At 58.7% G+C, this 27317-nt stretch overlaps 1 protein-coding gene and 2 long non-coding RNA genes across 11 annotated transcripts; 2 read left to right on the forward strand and 1 right to left on the reverse strand.

Moving 5' to 3' along the window:
- On the reverse strand, positions 1-23762 carry PARVG (parvin gamma). Of its 6 annotated transcripts, XM_038550258.1 has the most exons (14): positions 23488-23737; positions 21914-22074; positions 21693-21786; positions 18810-18874; positions 16915-17017; positions 16023-16163; positions 14931-15046; positions 13660-13715; positions 11401-11423; positions 9608-9666; positions 9341-9409; positions 7229-7330; positions 3080-3152; positions 1-2685 (listed from the first exon to the last, which is right to left on the reverse strand). In XM_038550258.1, exons 2-14 carry the CDS (start codon positions 21971-21973, stop codon positions 2588-2590), a joined length of 1059 nt encoding a protein of 352 aa, XP_038406186.1. In that variant the 5' UTR covers positions 21974-22074; positions 23488-23737; the 3' UTR covers positions 1-2587. The 6 variants fall into 6 exon arrangements, with proteins under 6 accessions (XP_038406186.1, XP_038406185.1, XP_038406187.1 ...); XM_038550257.1 differs by lacking the exons at positions 1-2685; positions 3080-3152 and adding an exon at positions 3988-4378 and having other exon boundaries at positions 23488-23762; XM_038550261.1 differs by lacking the exons at positions 1-2685; positions 3080-3152 and adding an exon at positions 4385-4552 and having other exon boundaries at positions 23488-23753.
- On the forward strand, positions 8441-10023 carry LOC119873613. Of its 2 annotated transcripts, none has more exons than XR_005365504.1 (3): positions 8441-8980; positions 9329-9513; positions 9641-10023. It is a non-coding gene; the product is annotated as an uncharacterized LOC119873613 (long non-coding RNA). The 2 variants fall into 2 exon arrangements; XR_005365503.1 differs by having other exon boundaries at positions 8445-8980; positions 9353-9513; positions 9641-10005.
- LOC119873614 lies at positions 12349-20771 on the forward strand. Of its 3 annotated transcripts, none has more exons than XR_005365506.1 (5): positions 12349-12677; positions 16961-17031; positions 17246-17883; positions 18662-18857; positions 19890-20771. It is a non-coding gene; the product is annotated as an uncharacterized LOC119873614 (long non-coding RNA). The 3 variants fall into 3 exon arrangements; XR_005365505.1 differs by lacking the exon at positions 12349-12677 and adding an exon at positions 12684-13044 and having other exon boundaries at positions 19890-20769; XR_005365507.1 differs by lacking the exon at positions 12349-12677 and adding an exon at positions 14511-15488.
- Positions 23763-27317: the final 3555 nt, after the last annotated feature.

The raw sequence follows: 27317 nt of genomic DNA on the forward strand, positions 1-27317 counted from the left end.
TTTGATGCAAAGAGGTGATTTTATTAAAGCACGTGGACCGGACCGTGGGCAGGAAGAGCTGCACTGGGGTGGTGAGGAGTGGCCCTTTTTATGGTTTCAAGTTCGGAGGGGGTTAGGGCTGGCACAGGTCTCTAAGGGATTTTGGAAGCAAGGTTTCCAGGACCTTGAGGGGCCAGCTCTTCTTGGGAAAGGGTCATTGATGACCATCTATTAAAACCTGAGTCATGTGACCCTCCAGATGTGTATCGGTGGGCCGTGTGCTTGGGGGTGATCGCCAACACACGTCTCAGGGGATTTAGAGACAGAGGGAATTTCTATAGGAATTTTTATATGTTAAAGTAGACTCACAGGATCCTGGGGGTCAGACTAAGGTTCTCCTTTGCTCTCAGCAGAGTATCACATCGATGCAGCTGAGCTCCCAGAGAGGGTCACCCTGCCTCTTTCAAGGACTCATCAGTGGGCTGTAGGGAAGAAGGAGATTTAATACTTTCTCTTCTCCATTTGTTTCCCACATCACTGAGGACCACCCCCTCCCCCCACCACTGCAGTTTTGCCTTTTCTAGAATTTGTATCAACTGTATCATCAGTACTTAGCCTGCCACGTCTCCGATTTTCCACTCTGCCCAGTGCTACCGGCATCTTCCTCATCGGTTCTGTATCAACACGCCTTCCCTCGGGGCCCAGCAGAACCCACTGTACGGACACCGGTGTTGTGTTGCGTTCACAAGTGACCCTTGGGTTCTTCCCACTCTGAGGTTTTTTCGAGTAGTGTTGCTGTTCATGCATAAGTCTTTGCATAGACACGTGTTTTTCATCGATCTTAGATCAACCCCTCGCAGTGAAACGCCTGGGTCCTATGGTGAGTGTGTGTTTTAGTGAATAAGAAACGGTCAAACTCCTTTCCAAAGTCAATGTACCATTTTGCATTCCCACCAGCAACGTGTGAGAATTCTGGCAGCCCCACATCCTTGTCCACACTTGGTACTGTCGGGCTTTTCAGTTTAGCCACTCTAGGAGCTGTGCAGTGGTATCTCCTGTGGTTTTGATTTTATCTTCCATCATGGCTAGTGGTATTGGGAACCTGAGTCAGTCAGCTGCGGCTGCTATGATGAAACACCACAGACGGGGTGGGCAGTTGCTTAAAGAACAGACATGCATCTGTCACACTTCTGGAGTCTAGAAATCCAAGATCAAGGTGCCTGATTCAGTTCCTGGTGAGAGCCCTCTTCGTGTCTCGCAGACAGCCACCTTCTTGCTGTGTCCTCACATGGCAGAGAGAGAGCTCTGGTGTCTCTTCCTCTCTTTGTTAGGACGCTAATCCCATCCCACGGGCCCTACCCTCATGACCTCATCTATACCTAACCCCCTGTGAATCCGGAGGGGAAAGTGCAGGTGCTTGGAGGTGGTGTGAAAGGAAGACCCCTGGAGAGGCTATCACACTCAGACACCGACCCCAAGGCTCCTGGTGTCACTCCTAGGACGTCCTCCCAAGCTCCACCTCCAGCTGGTCTGGCAAAGAGGGCCGAGCCCACACCAGCCCCCAACCCCAAAGTCCCTCCCCAGATCCAAGGCCGTCAAACTGTGACAACCCCAGATCTATCGGGCTATGTCATCCACGGGGGCCTGGAGCTTGGAACGCAAGGGAGAAGCCCAGCGGCAGCCCCAGGGTACCCACAACAGCCCCGACCCCCGCCCACGGAGCCTTGTCCTGGCTGGTTCCCACCACACGTCAGCTACTGGGACAGCAGTGGTCAACCTCCTATGGGGACGTATTCTTTGAGAAACGTGGGCAGCAAGTGCCAAGTCTCACCAGAGCAGGCAAGGTACCTCCCAGGACAGATGGGGGGAGCACAAAGATTTCTCCTTCATGACCTCCGGGCAAGGCTCTCTGTGACAGCTGTAGGGGTGGGCCTGGGCCACGGCTCCTCTGGTGAGTCACTGACTTAACTTCCCCAAGTGGCTCAGGGGCTTGGTTTTGGAGTCACATGGTGCTCCTGCCTCCAGAGGCCGATTCTGGGGCCCTTCACCCCAAACGAGAGGCAGGCTGGCGGGAGCTGACTGTGGGCAGGCTGGGTCCTCGGGCCATCAGCCCAGACACCTGAGAGTCCTTTCTGCTCCCAAGTCAGGCCCTAGTGCCCAAGTGGAAGTCAGCATGGCTGGGCTCTCAGGTGCCCTGGCAGGTGCCCCCACAGGTGCCCTTGGAGGTGGGACTCTGAGCACCGTCCAGGCCGGGCCCCATGGCAAGGGGAGCTGCGCTGGGGGTGAAGGGCCTCAGCTCGTACACATGCAGATTTAACTGCGTCTCCCAGGACACTGCAGGCTCCTGGGATCCCTCCCAGAAATGCGCTTGTTAATATAAACTGAGTGAGGCCAGGTTGGCTCAGAACAGATCCATGCCTAGTGAATTCGGATTCTCAGACGGAAACGGGACAGGGGTGGGGGCAGGGCAGGCATGCAGGGGACACGCGGGACAGGGCCGCTGGCTGCCAGACGGGAGGCCCCTCTGTGGCCCTTGGGCCTTCGCTGGGGCAGCAGGCAGGTGCCAAGAAGCAGCTTTGGGGGCTGGCGACAGTTAATTTGGGGATCCTCAGGGTGTGCTGCTGTCTCTGCCTTCTTTCAGCTTATGCTTTTGAAACAAGCTGTAGAGGACCCGCAGAGTGCTCTTGGCGTCCTTATTCACGATGTCTGTGGGCCAGAGAAGAGCAGGACAGCTGGTCAGGCCTCAGCCAGGCTGAGCAGGGGGTGACCTGGGACTGAGAGGCTTCCTGGGACATGGGACTTCAGTGCTAAACCCCAGGGAATCCCTGTCAAACGAGACCCATCACATGGCCCTGCCTCCCTCCTCCTGCCACCCGCTCCACCCCTGCACCCCACACGCAATTCCTCAAGGTCTCATCTGCCTGGACAGCCTGCCCCGGGGTCCCCAGTCCCCTGTGTTCTCTCCCCGGGACCCTCCTCCAGTGGGCAAAGCATCCCCGTCATGGGAAACCCTGATAGACACTCGTCGTCTGTCATGCCGAGCGAGAGGACCACAGGCTGTCCACCGACGCCACAACACCCACGTGTACCACACACTCACCTTCAGGGTTGACGGGGTAGGTGAGCAGACCTTCATCCTTCAGCAGATCCAGGGCCAGGGTGACATTGTGCAGCTGTGAAAGATGCCACCAGACATTAGCAAAACGAGGTAGCCCCAACCCAGGCCCGGGTCCCCAAGTACCAGGCCCACCCATCCCTCATAATATCCAGCAGCCTTCAAGGAGGTCATCTCCAGCAGGGAAGGTGGTTATGGAGAGGGGCATCCAGTCCAGAGGAAGGGAAGGCTTCCTGGTGGAGGTGACACCCAGAGGTAAGTCCCACCAGGGGAGGGGACTCCGCCAGGTTTATCTCCACCTTTTGGGATGCGGCCCCAGCATCATGGGCAACGGAGGCCCCATTGGAAACAGCGGAGTTCCAGGGGGCACAGCCCAGGTGAGGAGAGCAAGGCGCGGAGTGGCCAAGGGGCTCACCTGAGCTTACCAGACAGAAAGTGGCAGAATCAGGTCCGTCTCACTCTGACGTCCGTGCAGAGCGGGCTGGAGGCCGGAGCAGCCACCCCTGCCCAGGCGCACACGGGCTCAGATCCCTGCTCAGGCACGGGGTGACCTCCCACAGTCGCTCGGCACCCCCAGCCTACCTCGTGCACCTGCAGAGTGGAGTTGCCACCATTTCCCCCCATATCTGGCTCTGGGACACCAGGCGGGAGCCCAGGGGAGCCCTGACAGCCGTTGGCTTGGAGCACATGCTCTATTAGCAGTTTTCTCTGTTCGTGGCTCCTGTCTCCCTTGGGCCGCAACACGATCCAACAATCCCCGCCCTTCTTGGGGCAGCGGCCTGGCACGGGGTGAAGCGGGTCGGAAGCCAGTTGCCCAAGTGGTTGGACCACAGGATCCACTTGTCATGGAGCACCTCACGGGACCAGGGTTTCAGAAACACTGTGTCCATTCGTTTCATTAACATATATTTATTGAGCATCTACTACGGGCTGGCCATGCAACAGGGGAGAAAGCAGACCCCCTCCCTGCCCCCGTGGAGTCGGCGCTTTGTGAACTGCGTTGCGACACTGTTAAAACGATCACACTTGCTTCATTCCTCAAGCCCAGCCTCGACCTGAGCCCGGAGGATCCGCTGCAGGCTCCAGAGATGTCTCGCCGCGCTCCACCCGCAGTGTAACACTTCCTTTCTGTGCACAGCTTGAGATTATAAAAGTAGAACCACCGCGTCGTTGCACGGAGCTGAGGGCAGGTTGTAATCCAGGAGGATGCACTCGAATCCTCCCGGGGAGAAATAATTGAATGTGGGAGGAAGCCCACGGTTCCCGGTGCCAGGGTTTTGACTTCTGCAGAGCAGACAGGTCTGGTAATGAGACATCCGATCTCAAGGGGCCGCTGTACCAGGATAATAATGTTCCCTCGGGTGTCCGTCCCATGGGCAGAAAGGGCTGTGGTCCCCGCCTTCTTCAACTAATGACCTCCTCAGCATTTTGATCATACGTTCCTGCAGCTGAGATTTCCTACGAGGTCCCATAAGATTCGTTCTCGGGGTCTGAGCCGAGAGGCTGCTTCTCTGCCCCCATATAGGTAATGTGGCTCCTATGGGGAAGCCGGGTCTGACATCGGGGGATTCAGCGGGCCGACGGCACCAAGGCAACTTCCGCCCCCGGCTTGTAACTGGGGTTTGCGAGCCTGCGGAATATCGGGCAGAGGCTTCAAAGTCCCATGAAGCCCAACACCCAAGTAACAAAAGGGGGCACGTGTGCTGCTCGGGGTCTTGGTTCTGAGCCCCTTCCTGAGGCTCCCCGGCCTGCGTGTAGCCCACACTGCTCCATCTTCCCGCCTCCTCCCACATCTCTGTGTTCTGCCTTCTGGATGCAGGGTCAGCAGCACCACTTCGGCCGGGTTCTGACCCTCCTGGGCCCTCCGAGGGGCCCAGCTCTGGGCAAAATCCGTTCCTGGCTGGAGAGAGGCTCATACTCCTCGGTCTCCCACAGGGCTCACCCTGAATCCCCAGGAGGGAAACGGGGAGGCAGCCCAGGTTCTGGAGGTGGACAAGCCCGGGTGCAAGTCTGACCTCTACCCTGCCCTCTGTTCTAACTGGTATAGGCTTGTGACCAGCTTTCTGTCTGGTCCTCATACGGAAGTCGTACCCTCATCTAAGAACGGGGATGGGAACAGCTCCTACCTCAGGCCCAGCATGATGAGGAGTTAGTGAGTTCACCCCCTTGCCTGCGGGAGATCACCCTAGTGATCTAGTGGCCCCTGTTCTCGGCCCTTTCTGCACCCACACACTTCATAGGCGCTCCTGCATCCCCGCCAAGGCCCAGGGCCTCCCAGGCCGATGGGATGAGAGGGAAGCGATGGCACTGCCCCTTCTGAGCCTGGGCCTTGTGGGTTCTGCTTAGTCCCCTGTGTCTCTGCCATTCCCATAAGAAAACCATGCTGGGCTTGCCGCTGGTCCCAGGAGGACGGTGACAGGCATGTAACACAAAGCTGAAACAACCCCCCCCCCAAGCTGAACCCAGCCAAGTCTACACCAGCCAAACTCAGCCTACCTGCAGATCCCTGGGAATACATGATTGTGGTATTCATTAAGCCACCTGTTGTCCAGGTGGTTTGTTACACAGCATTTCTGGGGCAATAGCTGACTGATACAGCTCAGAAGAACCCAGTGAGTGCTGACCACTGTCCTTGCTACTACCACCAGAAACACAAACACTGCATAGCTCCAGCCTCTTTGCTCCTCATCCTAGATCCAAGCTCTTGAGAATCAGAGCCCTGAAGCAGTCTCCAAGTCAAGAGCACCCCTGCCTCCTGGGCAGGGGGAGGTCATGCCCATTAACGATTGCATCTCCATGGTGCAAGGGGAGAGGCAGCAGCTGGGGGTCAGAAGGCCGGTGCCAGTGTCAGAGCTGCCACTGAACCACAGAGTGCTCCTGAGCAAGTGCCAGAGCCTCTCAGGGGCTCTGCTTTCCCCTTTGTAAGATGGAGATGCAACCCAGCTAAGCAGGCTGGAACAAAGGCAGGTAAGCAGAGGGACCACCTGGGCAAAGACCTGGAGATGCCAGAGGACCAGTCCTCCAAAGGCCGTGGACAGGCCGGGAGGCCATGGCCACGAGCCTGTGGACATGGACAGGGCTGGGGGTGCATGGGGGAGGGGCCTGGACGGAGGGCCCTGGTTGGGGAGGGGGTGGCCGGGCCAGCCCAGAACCTCACAACCCTCAGGCAGGCCACAGGTCTGATCATCCCCAGGACCACGGCAGGTGGGGAGGCTGTGTGTGGGGACACCTGCCACTGGCACCAGCATTGCCTTCTCTCCCCTACTTCCCCGGGTCAGGCCACAGACCCTCCTGCCCGGACTGGTGCAGCCATCCCCCAAGCAGCCCGCCAGCCTTCAGGGTCCCCATGGGGTCTCCTGACTCCCACAAGGCCAGACCCCTGCCTTCCCCAGCCCACCCGTGCAGCGGGACCACACCACAGATGGACACCATCCTGAGAGTTCCATGCTTCTGTCCGCACCTGAGCCTTTGCTGATGCCGTTCCCTCCCCTGGGGGTGCCCTCCCTCTGCAAACCAACACGTGTCACCTCTCACACAGTGCCCTTCCTGACTCCTTCAGATCATATCAACCACCCCTTCTTTCGGGTCCCCAACTGACCCACCCACCCTGAACCAACACAGTTTACTGTAGCCCTAAGGAACCATACATCACCAAGAGTACAGTGGGTATAGACTGAGAGGCCTTCAACAACAGGAGTTGTGTGGGATTGTCTTTATGGCCCACATGGCACAGCCTGACACCAAGCAGGACCTCAAGAAATGAGGGATCAGGTACAGAGGCAGATGGGGGTGGATGAGGGGGTAGATGGATGGATGGGTGGGCAGGTGAATGGGTGGGTGAACTGGGTGGATGGGCAAACGGGCAAGTCAATGGATAGGTGTGAGGATGGATGGATGGATGGATGGATGATGGTGGACGGGTGGGTGGATGGACAGATAGATGAATAGAAAAATAGGCAGATCAGTGGATGGGCAGGCAGATAAATAGTTGCATGAAATGGATGGATGGGTAGATACGTGGACAACCAACCAAACTTCCCCTCCACCCTTTGCTCCACCTGGAAGTAAATAAGGAGACCGTATTGCTGCCTCCATTCAGGAATAGACCATCAAGGAAACCTCTGGAAAACTTACCATTTCCGCAGGAGAGGTGGGAGTGAGGTAAAACTCCTTCAAGTGCAGGAAGAAGCCTTCCAGTTGTCCAATCAGCAGGAGTAAGAAGACCCCGTCTGCAAACTGCAAAGGAGAGCACTGGAGGCGGGCGGCCCAGGGCCCCTGCGCTGCCACCTGCGGGCCGCGTGGCGCTGGGCACCGGCGTCTCTGGGTCTCAGCTGCCTTTCTTAAGACGTGAGGACAACATCCCCCACCCTGCCGTGTGCTGTGAACCACAGCGGCAGCTCCTAGGAGGCGCTTTACTGGCTGCCCGGCACACAGCATACGCTCAATAAAACCAGCTCTCTGCACATTATCCGTGAAATAGCCGAATATCGTTTTTTAAGCCACGTACTGCTCCCTGAGCTGCAGCAGCACAGGAGAAAACAAAGTTGAGTGTGAAATTATTCCGCAGGGAGAGGCAGAGAACGGCACGCCAGGCTCGTTTTGCGGCTGCCACATTAATATTTCTGCCCTGTTCGGTCTGCACGTGCAGAGATAAAGCCGTCGCCCCGCCGCCAGCATATCATATGCGAGCATAATCCTATTCAATCTCTTCAAAGATACAAAACACAAGATTGGATATTGGAGGAGAAACCACCGCTCGAAGTCCTTAATAGAATTTCCTCCCATTAGATCTGTTTTGATGTTATTAGTTCGGCCTGAAATCTTTTCCGCTGATCTTCCCCAGAAATACCCCTAAAGACCAGAGACTTCAACTTCTCCCCTTATCTGGCAGTCTCTAAATACCGTCATCCTATCATTATTTTCACAGCGCCATTCCTCCCCCCCAAGGGAGAGATCAAGACGAAGCAGGTAAAAATGGAAACCTACAGGATCCTCCTGTGTTTGCCCACATAAAATATAATAAAACCACAAACGCATCATTTACGGCATGTCCGCGGCGTGCCAGGTCCCACGGAAAACACCGGAGGCTCATCATCTTATTTATCGCTCCCAATTCTATGAGGCTGGTGTCCTTAAACTCATTTTAAAAGAAGAGGAGCCTGAGGTTCAGAGACGTCCCAACCCAGGCCGTGCAGAAAATGTGAAGGAGGCGTCCTCGCAGACCAGAGGCCACACGGGTGCATCTGGTATCCGTCAGGCTCAGGGCCTGGCATCTCCAGCCTGCCACGTCACCGCACACATCACACAGGGGCCTCTCATGTGGCCACTGTGTGATGTGGTGATGAGCACAAACTGTGGCCTCGGCACCCTGGATTCAAATCCCAGGTCGCCCACTCTTAGCGCTGTGCGACTTTGGATGAGTCAGTCAGCATCTCTGTGTCTTGGGGTCCTTCCTCATCTATAAAACGGGGGAGCACCTGTTCCTACCGCAGGGACCGTCTGGAGGATTCGGTGAGTTACCGTAGGCAAAGCACCTTGCTCGGGGCCTGGCACAGAGTGAGGGCTTTATTGGCTTCAGGTACTGGGCACCCCAATCCTCGCCGGCTGATGTCAGGGTGCATCTGGCTGGGATCACCGTAAGCCAGGGAGTCCACCGGGGACCAGACCCGACTGCCACCTCTGGCCCCCACCGCCTCCTGGCTGCATGAGCAGAAAGCAGCCGGCCCAGCGCCCCTACTGCCATGGCCAGGTGATGTGTCCGGTGTCCAGCAGCCCCATCGCCACCCGAAGGCCTGGGGCTGACAATTAGCCTCTCTCAGGCTCTCCGATCCCCTCTGTGCTGAGGGAACACGACAGGCCCACGGTACCCGGCGGAAAGCTGAATGGGTAAGATTCCAGTCCTGCCTCATGGCGGGACTTGGGGGACTGGACCCCCAAGGACCCACGGAGGCAGGGCTGTGGCAGCAGCTATGACAGCACCTAGTGGGTGGCACGAGGGGAGCCCCCCAGCATTGAGGAACCTGCGGTCCCTGCCTCACTGGCCCCCACGTTGTCCCTGGCTGGTGAGGCTGCCTACCAGCAACACTGCCCCACTGCGGCGGGGGGAGGACCCCAAGGCTCCAAGACCCCACACATCCTGGGGTCACACAGGGCCGGGCTCCAGCTGCCAGCGCCTCACGGGACCCGCCTCCTCACCTGCGCCCTATGGCCCTTCCCCGCCTGGGGGCCCCACAGTCGAAGCCTTACCTGGTTGTCCAGATTCTGCACAGACAGGCCCAGGCGGTCCAGCTTCTGGTTGACGAAGTTCACAATGGCCTACCCAGGGAAGAATGAGGACCTCAGGCCCAGGGCTCGGGTGTCCCTCCTTCCCACTGCAGGGGGCAGAAAGCTCTCCCCGCGTGGTGTCCCAGGCACAGCAGGTGAGAGGCGGGGGGGCCTCGTTCCCTCCCCGTCACCCCAGGACACACGGGGCAGACGGGCAGGGGAGCCACTGGGGGCTTGGCTCTCTCTTACCTCTTTCACCGTGTTCACTTTCTCCGGAGCCAGCTTAAATAATTCATCGAAGACGTCCTCTGCAGACAGAGCCAATAAACACCGCATCACGATGCTGTTATCTCGGCGCCAAACCGGGACGTATTTCCATACAAGGTTCTCGGGGTACCCAGCCCAGAGGGGGCTGTAGCTCCAGCGCGCGGTTCTTGAATTAAATCAACGGGCCTGGGTCTGTGTCGCTGCTCCCAGGCTGTGCGACCCCGGGGGAACCGCTTCCCCTCTCTGTGCCTTGGGGTCAGAAAAAACCTACTAGATGGGGCCATGGCACATTTGGTGGCAGGTGACACACTTGGGCGCACAGTAGGGCTCTCGTCCCATCTATGGCGGATGCCCATTGCACCCGCTCAGCCAGCACCCCTCCTCCTCCGGGAAGCTGGCCTCCCTCCTGCCAGTCCAACCCCACCCCCCCCCCGGCTCCGCGCAGGTCCACGGAGCAGCCTTGGGTGGCTGAGCCGAGGCCGGCCCCGCACTGACACTCGGCCCAGAGGTCTCCTCCCCAGCATCTCTGGATTGGCAGAATGGGGACATGGAGCCTGCATCGTGCAAAAGGCCAGCGCTCTCGGCAGCTGAGTCATGCCTGCGAGGTTCAGAAACAAAAGAAGCATCTTGGCAGCTCGGCAGCTCAGGCCTGGTCCCGCCTCAGACGCCCAAGTCCTCAGACGAAAGCCCTTTTTCCCTACAAGCTGTCTTCCTAATATCTGCAGCCCACATGCTCCCCCCGCCCTCCGGGGGGAGACTGGTCCTCGGGCATTGAGCGGGCTGGAAGAAATCACCTTCTCAGCTGCCGTGCAACCCTGAGCAGGTCACTTCACTTCTCTGTGCCTCGGTCCCCTCATTAGGGGAGGGTGAAAGGTAGCACCAGATAGCACCATGCCCTTTAAAATGCACCCACAAATGTGGTGGAAGCACCAAGCGGTTCCTTCCAGACCCCTTGGCCCGTGGTCAGGGGAATCGTGTCCCCGAAGGAGCCAGGAAGTGAAAGGAAATGTGCGCTCAGTTGACATGAGCCAGAACAGCATGAATGTGCTAGAAGGGGTTGTGAGGAGGCCCTGCTCCGTGTCCCTGCCCCTCCGTGTGACCCACCCTCGTGCTGCCCCCTGACAAGGGCTGCTCCCTGAGCAACACCCCCTGTCCTCACGCTGCCCTACACACACTCACACACTCACACTGGGCAGCCTCCCTTCACCTCCCCTCTCCTCCCTCCACCCCCACATCCTCCCTCATCCTGTTCTCCAAATCCCCTCACAGGTGATTATTTCCACCTCTGTGGGCGGGGGGGGGGGGTGCCCCTCATGGAAGCCCCTGTCCCTACAGCAATGTGTCCTCAGTGGGGAGGGCTCAGGGAGGAAAATCATGTTGGATGGATGGATGGATGGATGAGGGAGGCATGGTAGGTGGGTGGGTGGCTAGATGGAGGGGTGGGTGGGTGGGTGAGTGGATGGATGGAGAGATGGACAGATGGATGGTGAGTGGGTGGGTGGACGAACAGCCGACCAGGCCAACCGACCGCAGGATGAATGAAAGAAAGAAGGAATGGCTGGACCAATCCATCAATGGGGGAAGAGGTGTGTCACAAAAGCAGTAGCCATGTCACACACCAGCTGCGATGAGGCACCCACGCTGCGCCAGGCGCATTCACAAATTATCTTCCAACCCTCATCGCCTCATCACCAGCCAAAGGGGACAACACCCAGCAAGTCACCCCTCGGGGACGCATCCGAGAGGAAAAGACCTGGAGTTACGAAAGTACTCACTCGTCGGCTGGTCCTTTTCTGTGCTAAAGGGAAAATTGTAGGGGAAGAAAGGCAAAGAAATGGTTAAAAAACAAAACAAAAAAACATCTTCAGACTCTAGTTTCTTTGTGTGACGGGACTTGGCGCTGGCAAGGTTGACAAGGAGGCTGGCAGCCTCGTGACCAAGCAGGGAGGGCCCTTGCGGGGAGCAAACGGAAGGAAGAGGCCCAGGCCCTTCCCTGGAGGCTTCCTCACCTAGTTGTGTCTGGGTTTTGTCATTTTGATGGTTGTCATTTTAGTTGGGGCAGGAGGCGTTACCCGTGCAACAAAACACACAAATGGTGAGTTTCTCGCGGGTGCGTTCCTACATAAGGCCTGTGTGATGGGCACCCTAAGGAGACACAGACCCATCCTAGCACCCCAGGGCTCTCCCCCCCGCCCCCGTGACCCCCACTCCCCCGAAGCAGGATTACCACCGCTGTGCTTCCTCCCACCGAGCATTCGTTTTGCCTGTCTGGGAGTCCACGTCAGTGAAAAATCGCACAGTACGCACTCCTCTGTGTCTGGCTTCTTTCACTCTGTTTTTCTTGTCTTGAATGGTTTTTCTTTGACTTTGTGTTAAATTTTCCACACCAGCCCCGCCCCTCAGAAGCAGGGCTCTGGGCCCCCAGCAGGCCAAGCAGTCGCTGGAGAGCCGGGTGGCCCGTGCTGTGGCCTTCAGGAGGGGACTGGGCCGCGCGGGGTAGGGGCTGCCTGACACGGAGACCGAGAGCTCATCAGCATGAACCAGGGTGTCCGAGGGAGAGACGCCCCCCTGCTGCCCGAGACTCTGGCTGAGAGCCAGAGGTGAGCCCTCTCGGAGCTCTGAGTTCATAAAGGGGCTGAGAAGGATGATTGTAGGACCACAAGGGGGGCAGGCATGTGGCGCCTTCCCACTTGAGTCCCCCCAAACTCGTTTCTGGACCCTAAGGCTTTGGCCTTGGAGGAGGTGCCCGGTCAGGGTTGCTGAGCCTCTGGGTGACCTCACTGAGTCAGAGGCTTCTTCCCGGGATGCCCTGGGGAAGGTTCAGTGTGTGTCCAGGAACCCCTGGCGTGAGGAGCCAGCACCTCCTGACCTTTGCCCTGCTCCGCACACATGCTTGGGTCACAGTGGATGCTGGTCATCGACTTTCCATTGGTTGAAGTACCTCCCACCCTCCACAGGAGCCAGAGACTGGAGGGACCCCAGGGTTGGAGGGAGTCCAGGTGGGGGAAGGCCCCCTCGCAACATTACTTATAACCTCACAGCAGCCCAAGAGGTAGGAATGGGCCCCCATATTTCAGAGAAGCAGAGGCTCAACACAGGGGGAGGTGACTTGTCCAAGGTCACACAGCTCATATACTCACGAGGGCGAGCTAAGCCCAAGTGGGGCTGAGTGCCAAGCCTGTGAGCTAGAGAGAACTGACTCCCCTAGCTAGGCTCTGTGAGGGTCAAACGGGTCACAGGGGCGACACAGCTCAGCGTCCTGCATGGAGTGGGCCCTTGGCAAATGCTGGGCTAGAGAGGAGAACGTGTGACTTCCTGCAAGTGGCCTAGGAACCCAGGAAGCCCTGGCCAGCGCCGCCCAGGAGGGCAGAGGGAAGGGCTCGTTGGCAGAGCATCCTGCTCGTCCAGACAGTTGGAAGGTAAACAGCTGGCTGACATGGGCACCCAAGGACAGAGCCTCCCGCCTGCACATAGTAGGCACTCAACAAATGTTGGTGGTATGGGGAGTGTTTGGTGCGCTTGTCTCCGGGTGCTGGGAGGCCAGCAGGGTCCTGCCATCCTGTTACAACGTTTGTGCTCTGCTGTAGCATCTCCCTGCCACGGATGATTCCCTCATCCATACCCCACACTTGGTAAAAGGGAAGCCAACATGGCATCCGGGTCCTATGACCCCAGGTCTGGATTCCTCCTGGCCCACAAAGGCTGTGGTGTGACCTCTGGACTGGGAGCCACAGCTTCTAACCACAACTCTGCCTGTTTTGTTGGGTTGTGCAGAGGACAAAATGAGCTGGCTGGGGTGGGCATGCCCAGCAGCCCAGGAAGGGTCATGCCCCGAAAGGGCCGGCACGATGGAAGGGCTCCCAGAAGGACTGGGGGGTCAGCCATAGCCTCTAGGGGCTGAGAGGAAGCTAGAGAGGTGTGAGGGCCCCTCCCACAAAGTCAGGTAGATAGATCGGTCCCCGGCCCCAGGACACACCGCCCTTTCCCCAGAAAGCATAGCCTGGCGTCTGCTGCGGGCTCTGGTTCCCCCTCACCTGCATTCAGTGAGCTGTTCCACTGACTTCTCTGACTTCAGGCCACTTTTGGTGCTCTAAGAAAATAAAAAGGGGTTAGAAATTGAGTAATCCCAGAAAACTCGAGGACCGACGCCAGCCACTAAAAGACCATAGTGGCCAGAGCAACGCCAAGGAACCCAGCTCACTCTACACCTCATCCCCTCCTCAGCGTGGCTCCTGGACAGCTCTCATCATGGTGGCCTGGCTCAACTGTCTTTCTCATGAGCCTTGAGTCTCACAAAGAGGAGGACAATGTCTGTCTTATTCCCCAGGTGTCCCCGGAGTCTCACCCAGTGCCTGGCTCACAGTCAATGAACATGAGTTGATCTGAATAATGAATGAATGATGACCAGATGGATGCGTGGATGGATGGATGGATGGATGGATGGATGGATGGGCAGATGGATAGGTGAGTGGGTGGGTGGACAAATGCACAGACGGATGGATGGATGGATGGATGGATGGATGGATGGATGGATGGATAGGTAAATGGGTGAGTAGACAGGTGGGTGGATGGATTGATGAATGAGTGAATGAATAAATGAAGGAATGAAGTCACCTCTGATTTATATAAGAAGTATAAACAAACTCATGACATAGGAGTCCTGACTTAGTAGGGAATTTTAATCAATGGTTTTGATAAAAGTAAGAATGATTTCACCTGAGGGAAAAGTAAGCTCCAGGACAGGAAGCCCCACTGCTCACCAGGTACTCAGAGGTTGGGGGAGGGATTAACGGGGAGCAGGAGCAGGTGGGGGCCCCACGTGTGGTGCTCAAAGTCTGCCTGAGTGAGAAGCCATGGGCTCTGGGGACATGAACTTCAACGCCAGTTGTGAGTGCGCTAGAGCAAGGGGGCCCTGGAGGTGGAGGAACCCAAGAAGGCTCCCTTGTGTGGTCACAGCCATTTGTGAGAACAAGGGACACCACCAGTGATGGCAAGGCTGCGAAGGCTCCCAAAAGGCCATGAACAGATGACCACTTATGGCCTGTGTGACATGGTTGCCATCAGCCAGGACCTTCCTGACAGCCCCAGGCAGATGCCACCCGCTGATCTCCCTGCGGCCACCCCGGACTCCCGACATCTCCCACCCGTGGCCCCAGCCCAGCCCCCACGGCTGTCCTGGAGGGACATGATCTTTCTTGAGGGAGGTTCAGCCCCCTTCCACGCAGCACCCCCAATCCAGGGTATGGCGATATGGACCCAAATGCTCAGCCTATACACAGGGGTCCCCTGGCGCCCAGCCTCGTACCTCCATGGTGATCACCTCCACCTGGACATTGGTCGGGAGGGGCAGGTCAGGCTGGAAGCGCTTGGCCAGGGCCACGAGCAGATGCAAGGTGGCCAGCAGGTCCTTGCTGAAGATGGCTGGGAGGGGAGATGGCACAGGTCAGAGCCAAGTGGCCACACAGAGGCCTCCTTGTTGTCACCCACCCTCTGAAGACCAAGGAGCTCTGCGTCCAGCCTTCTGGAGGGGAGAGGTCTGGAGACATTCCTTCAGAACTCGAAACTGTCACCCTTTGCCCTCGTCACCCCACTCTGCTAATGCAGCCCACGGGCACAAGCCACCTCGCGGACGGGACTTCAGACACAGAGACAGTCACTGCGGACAATTGTGAGCAACTCAATGCCCTACAGTGGGGCCCTGGCCGAAGAAGCTGCTGGATTCAGATGAGTGTGACTTAATTCAGGGCAACGTTATACACACTGGGCATTGAAAGCGAGTCTTTAAACGTGGTGGTGAAGGCAGCGGCATGAGACCCAACAAGAACTGGGCTTGAGCACGGCTCCATCATCACCCCCAGCCCTGGTACTGAACCCCCTTCAGCCTCAGTGTTCTCATCTGGCAAAGGGGAGGGAGGTGGGGACCCAAACGGCAGGAACGTCACACCACACTGCTCACGGGCTGGGCTGGGGGTCTGGGTGCTTTGCTCGCTCTCCTTTCTCACAAGCCAGCACTGCAGGGATTACTTAAATCAGTTAATGAGAGAGGTGGGTAGCACCCATCCGACAGGCTGAGTGGGGGCGCACGGGGCCTGGGACTCCAACAGGGGCCACACCGTTGGCTGTGGTTACATGGTGAAACGTTGTGCTTGGCTGCAGCACAGCACCGCGGTAGGGAAGGGTGTAGGGCTGCTTGCACCCAGAAGGTGCATGACTACCCGGGAGGCTGTGCCTCTGCTTCTCCCAAACCCCCAGGGTGTCCCCACACCAGAGGCAGGTGAGCACACCCACTGGGTAAGCAGAGGCCTGCGGCAAAGGGACCCAGGTGCCCCCGCCCTCTCCTGGACCCCCTGGGCCCCCTGGGCGCCCTAGACCCTGCCCCGGTCCAGGCCTCACATACTTGCCACGCTCCACTTGAGCTGCTGCTCCCCCACCTGCAGACTGCCGTTGACGGCCTCGAGGACCACCTCGAGCTTGCGCCTCTGGCTTGGGGCGGTCAGGGCCATCTCCTCCACTTCCAGCTTGAGCCCGGTCAGCGTCTCTAAGGGCAGGAGAGAGTGGGAGAGGCCCAGGGAGGGAGTGGAGGGAGAGGCACAGGGAAGCAAAAGAGGGAGGAGGAGGGGAGTGAGGGAGGGGGAGCACGGGGCGGGGGCACCCCCACCACTGGCTGTGTAACCTGAGCAAGCCACACCCTCTGAGCTGCCCTCCACTGGCCCACCTCACCCTGACCACCCGGGGCCCACTCCCCTGGCCTTGGGCACAGCTCTGCACACTTCCTTCCTGCAAGGCCGTGTGGCCTAGACTCCTAGGCTCAGATCCTGACTCCCCTGCCTTCTTCACTCTGGGACCTCGGACAAGTGACTAGGCCTCTCGGTGTCTTCATCTGTAAAATGGGGACAGGACAGGATGGGGTTGTTCTGAGGATGAACTGTGCCTGCTCCGTGGCAGGGGCTGTGGAAGGGGCCGCAGGCCGGCGGAGGACCGAGATCAGCCCCACCTGCGCCCTCTGGGACCTCATAGCTTTGTGCAGAAGGCAGATGTGTAGGGCAAACCTGACATCTCAACAGCAAGGGGGATGGGAACTGGGGGCAGGTAGGGGGGCCTGGCTGGGGTCAGGAGGCAGCCCTGAGAGCGAAGCCGCCCTGGGGAGCACGAGGGGTTTCCAGACTGAGACAGGGCACCCGAGGAGCCCAGGCCACCTCCACCTGTCCAGGTCACTCTATACATGACATTCGGCAGGGGCAGGGGGGTGAGGCTGGGAGGCCCGAGCAGCCCTGGGAGCCACCACTTACGGAAAAGGTGGTGCAGGATGAGCCCATCGAATATGTCCTCCTCCAGGCTTCGGACCACGATGTGCTCTGGGAGGAGCTTGGCATTAATCCACTCCATCAGGACCTGCAGACGCCCAGGTGACAGCTGACTGGGACCACTCCTCACCTGGGCCCCCACCTGGCTCGGTTCTGACCTCGGCCTGGAATGCCCTCCTCCCACCTGCCAACTCCTACCCGTCCTTCAAGGCCAGGTCGAATGTCACCAACTCTGGGAAGCCCTCCCTGCTCTCCCGGGCTGAGTTGGGGGCCCGCTCTGGGCTCCCAAAGATCCTCCTCCACCTCTCTTCACCAGGGACCTGGGCTGGTGGGGCTGACTGGTCCTGTGCCAGGGGCGGGTGCCGGGAAGCTGCCGTAACAGGTATGTGAAAGTGGGGAGGTGGCCATGGAACAGGATAAGGGGAAGAATCTCGAAGGGCCTCACTAGCCAAAGCCTAAACTGCCCCGAAGAGGCTGTCGGTGGGGACGTGGACCCTAAGCAGGTGTGTCTGGTGAGAGCTCATAAGGACAGGAAGGACATGACACTGAGAACACGGTGGAGGCCCCGTGACCAGGGAGGCAGAGGCTGCAGGGGCGCGTCTACAGGCCAAGGGACCCAAGGGTTGTCGGGGCCTCCTGACGCCGGGAGAGAGGCCTGGGATGGGGTCCTCCTTGGAGCCTCCGGGAGGAACCCCCTGCCCACACCCCAACTTAGGACTTCTGGCCTCCAGGCTGAGACACAATCACCGCCTCTTGCTTTAAGCTATGGGGTTTATTATGGTGCCGAGTGGCGGCAGCCCCTGGACACCGGCACAGACTACGACCGTGGTGCACACCCCTGCTCCTCCTGCAGCTCTGCCCAGGCGCCCCACCCTGCCTGGGCTCCACAGGCCAGAGGGGCAGGAAGTGGAGCTCCGTGCCTTTAAGGGTGCAGCACCAGCTACTCCAGAGCAGGTGAGTAACCCCCCAGCTCCTCTGCCCCTGCACCTGCTCCCAGAGGGCCCAGCAGGCCTCAGCTCCTGCCCCCGTGACCCCTTCCCTCCCCATCTCCCTTCCCCACTTGCTTTCCTTGTCTCCTGCTATTACCCGCCTGACCCCCTACTTGCACCCAAACCCTTGTCTCAGGATCCGCTCCTGGAGGAGCCCAAACTAAGACGTGTCAGCACCCCGTCAGGTTTTCCAGGGGGCACCGTGCCGGTTCTACTCTGTGTCCCGGTGCCTGATGGTGGGAACAGGTGGGATGGAGGGAGTGAGGGAACTCTGGGTGGGGGAAGCAGGAGGGAAGGGATGTGAGATGGCCAAAACCTGGGGGTAGAAGGTGATGCAGGAGGCAGCAGAAAGGCCTGAAGAGACCAGAGAAGTAGGACAGAGGGAAACGGGGGCCTGAGCCTGCCTGTGCTCAGCTGGTCCAGCAGCCGCAGCAGCAGACTCAGGGCCAAGGAGAGCCCCGGGTGACCCGGGTGACCCACACCTGTCCCGCCCATTTTGCCAGCTCTCCGTTGCCTTGAGCAGCCGAGCAGGTGAAAGTGCACAGGGTGTAGGGCCTGGGTCAAACTCCAGTTGTGGCCAGCCACTGGCCAGCCCTGTGTCCCCCACACGTCAGGTGGCCCCTCGGAGCCTCACTATTCGCTCTGTGGGATGCAAAACAGCAGATCCCTCTCAACCGTCTCGAGGCTTGTAGGGGCCATCTCTGAAGGCACAGTCGCTGCTCAAGAAATGTTCCTCCGCCTAGGCATTCGACAGACCTCCCAGGGACCCGCAGGGTACCCCCCCCGCCAGCCTGAGGTCAGAGAGGGGAGGGGTGCCCGCTATCCCTGCCCCAAGAAGATGAACAGACTGCCTCCCGGGAAATCAGGAGAGACCACAGGAAGCTGCTGTACCTTCTGCAGTTCTTCAAATTTGGGATCCCCCCGGGACGTGGGCGGCAGGTATTTCTTCTTTTCTCCTGGAAGCAGAGGGAGCATGACGCGTGTGTGGGGAGCCCGCAGGGAGCCGGGCAGCTCTCTCCCTGCAGGTCACCTGTATGCAGGCACCTTGACACAAGGGGAATTTGGTCCTGCTGCTCCACACACACACACACACACACACACACACACACATACACACATGTAGATACATGCCGACACACACAAGCATGCACACACAGTCATAGATGCACACATACATGAACACACATATAGTCATAGATACACACATGCACACACACAATCATAGATGTACACACAAGACAGATACACATGCACACACAAGCATGCACACAGACACACATAGATACACATGCATACACATATCGTCATAGATACATACATAGATCCACACATGACATATGTGGTCACAGATACACATACATGCACACAGTTGCACAGTAAAGGTACAGTGTACACACAGACACAGAGATACATACATACACATATAATCATAGATACCCGCATGCACACACATGCACAGTCATAGATGCACATACAAGACATAGTCACAGATATACACACACACACAAGAGAGCACATAGACAGTCATAGATGCACACACGTGTACACACATAGTCATAAATGCACACATACACACATGCACACACATGCATACACACTGACACACATACATGCACACGGTCATAGATGCACACACAAGACATAGTCACAGATACACATGCACACACAAGCGTGCACACAGACACAGTCATAGATGCACACACACAGACACACACACATGCACACACATCCTGAGCGTCAAATGTCTACAGTGACTTGGTTCTCCTGGACACTCCTCGTCCTCCACGCCTCTTCCTCTGCCCATCCTGTTCCCGCCACACCCCAGATGCCCTTCCCTCTCATTTCCCTCACGAGCACCAGCTCCTCCTCAAGCACAACAATATTTATATTTTGGGGACATACTTAGCCTGAAAAACTATTTCTTGTCTGAAACTCAAATTTAACTCGGCCTCCTGTGTTTTCTCTGGCAAGTCTACCCACTTACTCGAGAAGAAGCATGGCTCACACGAGCCAGGGGGCCGGGCACCGACGAGCCGAGGCAGATCTCACCTGCGTCCGCCAGGCTCCCAGCCGTGGGCAGGACTCGGGGCCCACGCGCTGACTCTCTGAGCCCCGGGACCCTGGTCGGCAGCTTCCTGGGGTTTCAGACTCAGAACCCACACGTGTCTGGACTGAGATGGGCCTGCAAGTTCATCTCGTCCCAGTGAATGTGGGGGAAACTGAGTCACCATGTGAGGCCTGCCTTGCCCCGGTTCACAAAGTGCGACGCCTCTGTCTTCCCATGACGCAGCTGGAGACTTTTCCTAGATGTTCTGAAAACCTTCAAGTTCTCCAGGCCCGTATCTCCTGACGAGGAGGGATGGCTAACCCGCTGGGCACCGGCAGGCCCGGGACCAGCACTGGGGAGTGGGCAGGTGGGCGGTGGGTGCAGGGCTCTGGTGGGACACCCCCCCACCCCTTCCTGGAGCAGGTTTCCTGCCGCTCTAAATCATCCCGCGTTCCGGCTCTGCTGGCCAGGACTTCGAGTATTTCTAAATCAACTGTGAAACAAAAAATAAATATTTTTTCAAATAACTAAGCCCTACTGCTAGCAGCAGTTTTGCTCATGACGCTTTCCAGCCTCAAATCCTCTATAAACAGAGCGCACCAGACCGCTAAGGAAGTCAGCCGGGCCCCAGGCTCTCGTGGGCTCCGGGCCTCTCGGCCAGGCCGCAGCGCCCTCCTGAAGCGCTGTCCTCACAGCATCTCGAGACGGTTGCATGCTGCTCTTTCACTTAAATTATTTCACCCTGGGACGCCTGGGAGGCTCAGCGGTTGAGGGTCTGCCTTCGGCTCACGGCGTGATCCTGGGGACCCAGGATGGAGTCCCGCATCGGGCTTCCCGCAGGGAGCCTGCTTCTCCCTCTGCCTGTGTCTCTGCCTCTCTGTCTCTCATGAATAAATAAATAGAATCTTTTAAAAAAATTATTTCGCCCTTTCCATCATCATACTTATGTTTTAGAGGAGACATAAATGCTACTGAGGGGTGGCGGGGGGACCAGGGGGTCACTTCCTATCTTGCTTCTTTTCTGTAACAGGGAGATGCCAGCTTGGGGCAGCTGAGCTGTCCTCTCTGACCACCTCCGGGGAGGGAGCTTTCGGGGGCAGCAGCTACGAGCTCCCCAAGCTGGGAAAACAGACCTGCTGAACCGCCCCATCCTACACCCATTCTCTTCCATGCGTGTGAAGGAAGCAGATCAATAACCCCTACCCCCACCCCCGTGAGGTGTCAGATCTCTGGGGACAGCTGCCAGCACCGCGTGGTGGGCGTGGATCCTGAAAGCTGGAGCCGCCCTCCTTGGGTTCAGCATCCCAGCTCCACCACGGTAACTGAGTCACCTGCTACTCTGGTACGGCCCTCTCTGGGCCTCAGTTTCCTTGTGAGTGCAAAGGAGGTGTACGGTCTACACTCAGAGCAATAAATGAGCTGCTGCCTGTAAGACGTGCATAGCACAGAGTAGCGGCTAGGCTCGCCTCAATGTCACCATTAACTTCGAGACGTGCGGGCAGGAGGGAATACCTGACGAAGTTTCTGGAATCAGGGGCGGGGGGCTGTCAGGGATGAAGCAGAGGGCATAGGCAGGGGCCGAATGGAACTGGGTGTTCGGAGGACGACTTGGTAAAGCAGGGCCGTGCCCAGACCTGCCTGTCGGGTTCCTGCTGTGCAGACCCTCACCAGCACCCACCCCTGCTGCCCTGCCCTGCCTGCCCCCCGGCCCCCCCTGGACACGGCACCTTGTGGGAGTTCCTCCTCCGCCGGCGGCCCCGCCACCTTAGGACGCTGCAGCAGGTTGTAGAAGGACTCGGGCTCCATTTCTCCCGTGCCGGCCTGGGGTGCAGGGGACAGAAGGGATCACCGTCCGAGGAGCCCCGCACTCACCCTGTGAGTCATTTCTTCCAGACCATGAGGCTCAGGGACAGTGGGAGGGGGGTTGCCTAGGCAAGGGGACAGGTACCCCAGATGAGAGGTAGGCCTCAGGCCGATTCTTGTAGGATGTAGGGCTGGAGAGAGGCATCGGCTGAGGGCACGGCCTGAGCAAAGGCGCCTCCTCGGTCGGGTGTGGAGGAGCCAGGCCGCAGCTCTTCTGCGGCACCCAGGAAGTCCGGGCCCCACTCCCTGCAGTCAGGACAAAGGGGGGTGGCCCACTCTCCAGAGCTTGTCAAGGTCCAGGAAACCCTAGAACAGGGCTCCGGGGGTACCCAGGGGGGCCCACGTGGGAGTTGGTGGAGGTAAACACACTGATGAGTGACGTCTGTGGGGGTTGGACTAGGGGGGCCCTGGGGTCATCCTCTCCAGGTCTCCGAACCCGAGACAGGTGGGCACAGAGTGGCACCCCCAGTCTTTGAGTGAGCGGACAGAGCTGGCGTGCCAACATCACCCAGGCTCATCTCCTTGTGGGCCTGGCCTCAGAGGGTGGCCTGGCCCTGCCCGTCCTGGTTCTAAACGAGGCTCTCTACAATGCGCCTCATCATCCTCAGCCTCTCTGCGGTTTGGGGGGTCTCAGTGCTCATGCTGGCATGGGCGGGGCCGGCATCTGCAGAGTGTGCACAGCCCCCTTCGGGTGTTCATTATGGACAGGGAGCCGGGCTCACCCCCAGTGGTATGGGGCAGCCCTGGCCTCCTTCCTGTTCCCCTAGGCTCACTTCCTCTCCTGCTCAGCCGGAAGCTCTGCCCCCCTCTTCAGCCCCGGCATCTCCACCGGCGTTTCTGGTCCCAAACCACATTGGGGCTGGGGTGTCACACATCAGACTGGTGCTCGGCTCCAGTCCCCGGGGAGGCCTGACTACAGCAGCAGGGTCCAAAGCTGGGGCTAGCTGGTGGCGTTCCCTGGGGCTGCAGCCACCCCATCACCCCAGCAGCCAGCCCAGGGACACCAGGGCGCTGCTTGAGGCGCCATCCTACCCCCTGAACTCCCAAACCTCCTCCTGGACAGGATTCGGTTCAAAGGATGTGGCCAGAGAAAAGAGTGTGGCCTGGGGGTCAGGTGGCCCAGAGTCCAGCCTGGCTCCTCCTCATTCTAGTTGTGTGACTTGGGATAAATCCCCTCTGTTTCTGGTCCTAAAGATCTTTATACAAGGCAGGGCCCGACTCAGAGTCACCAAAGGCAGTGGAGTGGACACAGAGCTGGAAGAGCCGCAGGCCATCGGCCACTCCGGGCTGTCCCCGTCCTGCCCTGGGCCTCGGTTCCTCCATCTGAAGCCGGGTGGCCTCTCTCCCCCGCACGCTGGGGGAAGCTCAGGGGTGATGGCATGTGGAAAGGGAGGCTGCCCACCCGGCCACACTGGAAAGAGGATGGCGCCTGCCTGGCCCCAGGAGGGGAGGGGACAGAGGGGCTGCTTCTGAGCATGGGTGGCTGGAGGGGCACAGAGGCTCAGGGTGTCGCCTGCTGGACTCTCTCTCCTGTGGCCCCAGCTAAGGCTGTGTTCTCTGGGGTTGGTCCCACCAGGGCCCCGGGAGCCCTCCCTCCATGAGCTCTGGCTCCCCAGCATTACAGAGGCTCGCAAGAGCGGAGACGCCAGGAGGACTCACCTAGCTGCCTCCTCCACACCAGGAAATGAAGGCCACGTAGATCCTGATCACCGGCCTCCAAGTACGAGTTCCCAGCAGAGGGGGGCTGGAGGCCGGGGTGGGGGGGAAGGCAGGGGCCACGCACCCCACTCACTTCCTCCCAGCCTGTGGCTTCCGCAGGGCCTGCTCGGCTGCGTCTGCAGGGAGCTTCCTCCTCGCTGGGCCTCGGGGCCCGGTGCCTCCACGGCCCCACCGGAAAGCTCTGTCCCCAGAGCCCCAGCCACCCAGCCACACCTCCTGGCCCTCCGATGCCTCGATGCCTCGCAGGCAACTGGAACCTGCTCTTTCTTCCCTCTCTCGCTCTCCCTCCCCACCTCGCAACCCCAGCCCCAGCCAGTCCCTCCCAGGCCTGCCATCTCCCAGGGGCAGCCCCAGAGGACCTCACATCCTGGCCACCAGCGAACCTCGAGCCCTACCTCGGGCCATCCCTCCTCCCTCATGCCCCCGCCCAACCAGCCCCTCTTCCCCTCTCCCCTGGCCTGGACCACAGAGGAGCCTCCTTACTCGACCCCCGTAGCTGCTGCCCTCTACACCCCAGCCCTGCCCAGGAGGCTCATGTCCCAGACCATCAAAACCCACCACTGGCATCCCATTGCTCTTAAATAAAATCTACTCTGCCCATGGGACGCCTGGGTGGCTCAGCGGTTGAGCGTCTGCCTTCAGCTCAGGATGTGATCCCGGGGTCCTGGGATTGAGTCCCACACCGGGCTCCCCGCAGGGAGCCTGCTTCTCCCTCAGCCTGCTTCTGTCTCTGCCTCCCTCTCTGTGTCTCTCGTGAATAAATAAATAAAATCTTCAAAAACAATTACAACAAAAACTCCAAAATCTTTTCTGCCCAGCACAGCACGTGTCCTGATGCACCTGCTGGCTGGATCTCCATTCCTGCCCCCAAGCCTCTCAGCCATGTGTTGACCGCCTCTGCTTCCTGAAAGCACCACGTCTTCTGTTTCAGGGTCTTCACACTTACTCTTCCTAGAGGCTCCTGCTCCAGCTTTGAAAGTGGCTAAGTCCTCATCTGTATCATCAGCTTAAACGCCTCCTCCTTCAGGAAGCCTTCCCGAACAGCCTGATCTAAAAGAGGCCGTCGGTAGGGTTCCTCACCACAGGCCTGAAGGTCTCGTGTCCCCTAGAATGCTGCCCGACACCAAGCAGACTCCATGAATAAGCGCTGCTGGCTGCTGTTGCCTAGGGGATAAAGTTCTTCCAGAGGAGAAACGGGCCTTGACGGATGAGTAGGAGTTCGCCAGGTAAAGATGCATGAGAATGTTCCAGGTGGAGGGACCAGTGCATGCACAGGTGTTAAGGAGGTTAAGAAGGTGAGGCCTCAGGATGGCAGGAGAGGCAGAGATCAACTCAGACTGGAGCTTTGTCCTGAACTTGAATCCTGAGGAGCCAGGATGACATTGTGAGTGTTCACGGCAGCAGTGACGGGGCCGAGGGGCCAGCAAGCCGAGCACCCTTTCTCTGCTGACAGAACAGGCAGGAACGGGGTAGAGGGGTAGGAAGCAGGACCGAGGGTACCTGGGAGCATGAAACGCGTTCCCAGGAAGTTACAAAAATGACAAAAAGTGTGAGTGATGTTACCACCGCCGAGAGTTACTGAGTAACCGATGATGAAGCAGAGTTTTAAGGGCTTTGATTTTACGGGAGCCGGCCTCTGGGGCAAAGGAAGACACAGAGGGGCAGGATTCAGTCTCCGCCCTCCCAACGCCCCCCTGCAAGCCTGGGGTCCGTGGCACATGGGGGCGGGAAGCAGTGGGGCCCACACCCCAGTTGGCTTGGGCAAGTGTGGCGGACACGGCGTGGCCCTGGGGGCAGGTGCACCTTCCAGGTCCCAGCAGGGACAGCATGTCCGAATGGGGAACCTGAGGAGTTTAATAAAGCACCTATTGGGGCAGGGCTAAGGGGACCTGAGGAGACAGTGCTGCACCCCGAGCCTAGCAACACAAGGGAGCTGTCACCCTCCACAGCCTAATGGGGCAGAGGCCAGAGCGGACACCAGAGCCCAGAAAGAGACCACTGAGGCCCTGAGTCAGCCACCAGCCAGGGGCTGCGCTAGAGGGGGGCACGCCGACCCATGAGCAACCCTCGCTCGCTCTCCCCCACACTCCTTCCTGCCAGGGCCAAACCCCAGGGGGAAACGAGCGGCAAGAAAGCCGGGCCAGGCAGCCGGCGAGGCCAGGGCAGCAGACATGGGAGGATGGACCAGGAGGCTGGTCGGAGACAACCTGACCCCAGCACTGAGTGCAGGCGGCCACTCAGCAGCCCCCCGTCACAGCAGAGGCAGCTGGCGCTGCAGTGTCACTAGAAGAGGCCTTGGGGGCGGAGGTCTGTCCCCGGCCTGCGGCTCCAGCCTTCCTGGGCTCCTGGGCCACCTCATTCCCAGTATTCGACTCCTTCCTGTGCAAGCAACTACGGCGACTCTGGTGATCTGTATCTGAACCTAGATTAATACAGGATTTGTTACCAGTCGAGGGAGGCAGATCTTAAGCGAGGAGGGATGATGGATTCGGTGGGGGAACGTTCCACCGTGGAGAGGGAGGGAGGACTCGCTGGCCAGCAGTCACACGGGGGCGAAGCGGATTTGGACCCGGCGTCTCCCTAGAGCTGGGTCCTTGCCAGCAGCACTTTGGGATGCTCAGTACTTTCAAAGCACCGAGGCCTCGCTCTCCAGGTTAGCGATACTTTAAGTGACAATTTTAACATGTCCGAGGCACCTGAATCCCCCCACCCCACCGTGACCTGTCCAGGGAAGGTTTGCAGCAGGCCAGCGAGGACCGCGGAGCCTTGGCCGCCGCCGGGGTTCACCTGGGCCCCTTGCCCTGCAGCACCAGGTGCCCGCCGCCTCCCCGGAGCAGCACCGTTCAGCCTGCGCCACCGGCCTGCTGGCACGTTGCGTTCCACGCTGGATCCAGGCAAGCAGGCGGACTGGCCCAGCGCTGCTCGGTGTTCCTGCTCACCTGCCGCGGTGACTCTGCCCCTGCCTCTACCTGTGGCTCCCACCCAGGAAGGCCTCGGCCTCAACCCACGCGGGGCCTGTCCGCCCACACCGGGCTGCGAGCCAGGTCCTCTGCCCACTTCCCAGTGTCACTGGAAGCTCCTGGAGCTCGTACATCCCGGGCCTAAGCCCTGGGCTGGCACGATCACTGACCACTAAGTGCATGAAAGCAAAACCAGACACAAGCAGTGCACAGCCTTGTGCTCTCAGGTTCTTTATTAGAATCAATAACAGAAAAAAAAAAAAAAGGAAGAAATAACAGCTCACTGTCCGCACCACCCTGCACTTTCCTAACCGAGTCTCCGGCGTCAGGGTGGTGAGGTCACGGGCAGAGCCTCAGCTTCCCACTGCCAGCCAGGGGGGCGGCGTTGGCAACACTGCCAGGGGTTTAGTGGCTTTCATTCAATATCCAGAAATCCAATGGCAACACTGCTTAAAACAGTTAAAAAGACAATGAAACAGGGGCACACAAAAGGGGGTGAAAAAACTGTTCCATTCCTTTAAAAAACAGCTCTTCGTGGGGCACCAGGGTGGCTCAGGGCATGCTCCCCGCGATCCTGGGATCCCTGCATCAAGCTCCCCGCAGGGAGCCTGCTTCTCCCTCTGCCTGTATCTTTGCCTCTCTGTGTCTCTCATGAATAAATAAATAAAATCTTAAAAAAAAAAAAAACCCAGCTCTTTATCACCTCCAATAAGGACATGCGGGCCCATGGGTTCGGGGCTCCACGTGCATAAGATCCTATAGTTGTTGCCGGGGAAGCAAAGCTGCAAGCAGCCTCCCCGTGGCCAGGGG

The sequence above is a fragment of the Canis lupus genome, chromosome 10 (assembly GCF_011100685.1).
Source record: "Canis lupus familiaris isolate Mischka breed German Shepherd chromosome 10, alternate assembly UU_Cfam_GSD_1.0, whole genome shotgun sequence".
NCBI lineage: Eukaryota > Metazoa > Chordata > Mammalia > Carnivora > Canidae > Canis > Canis lupus.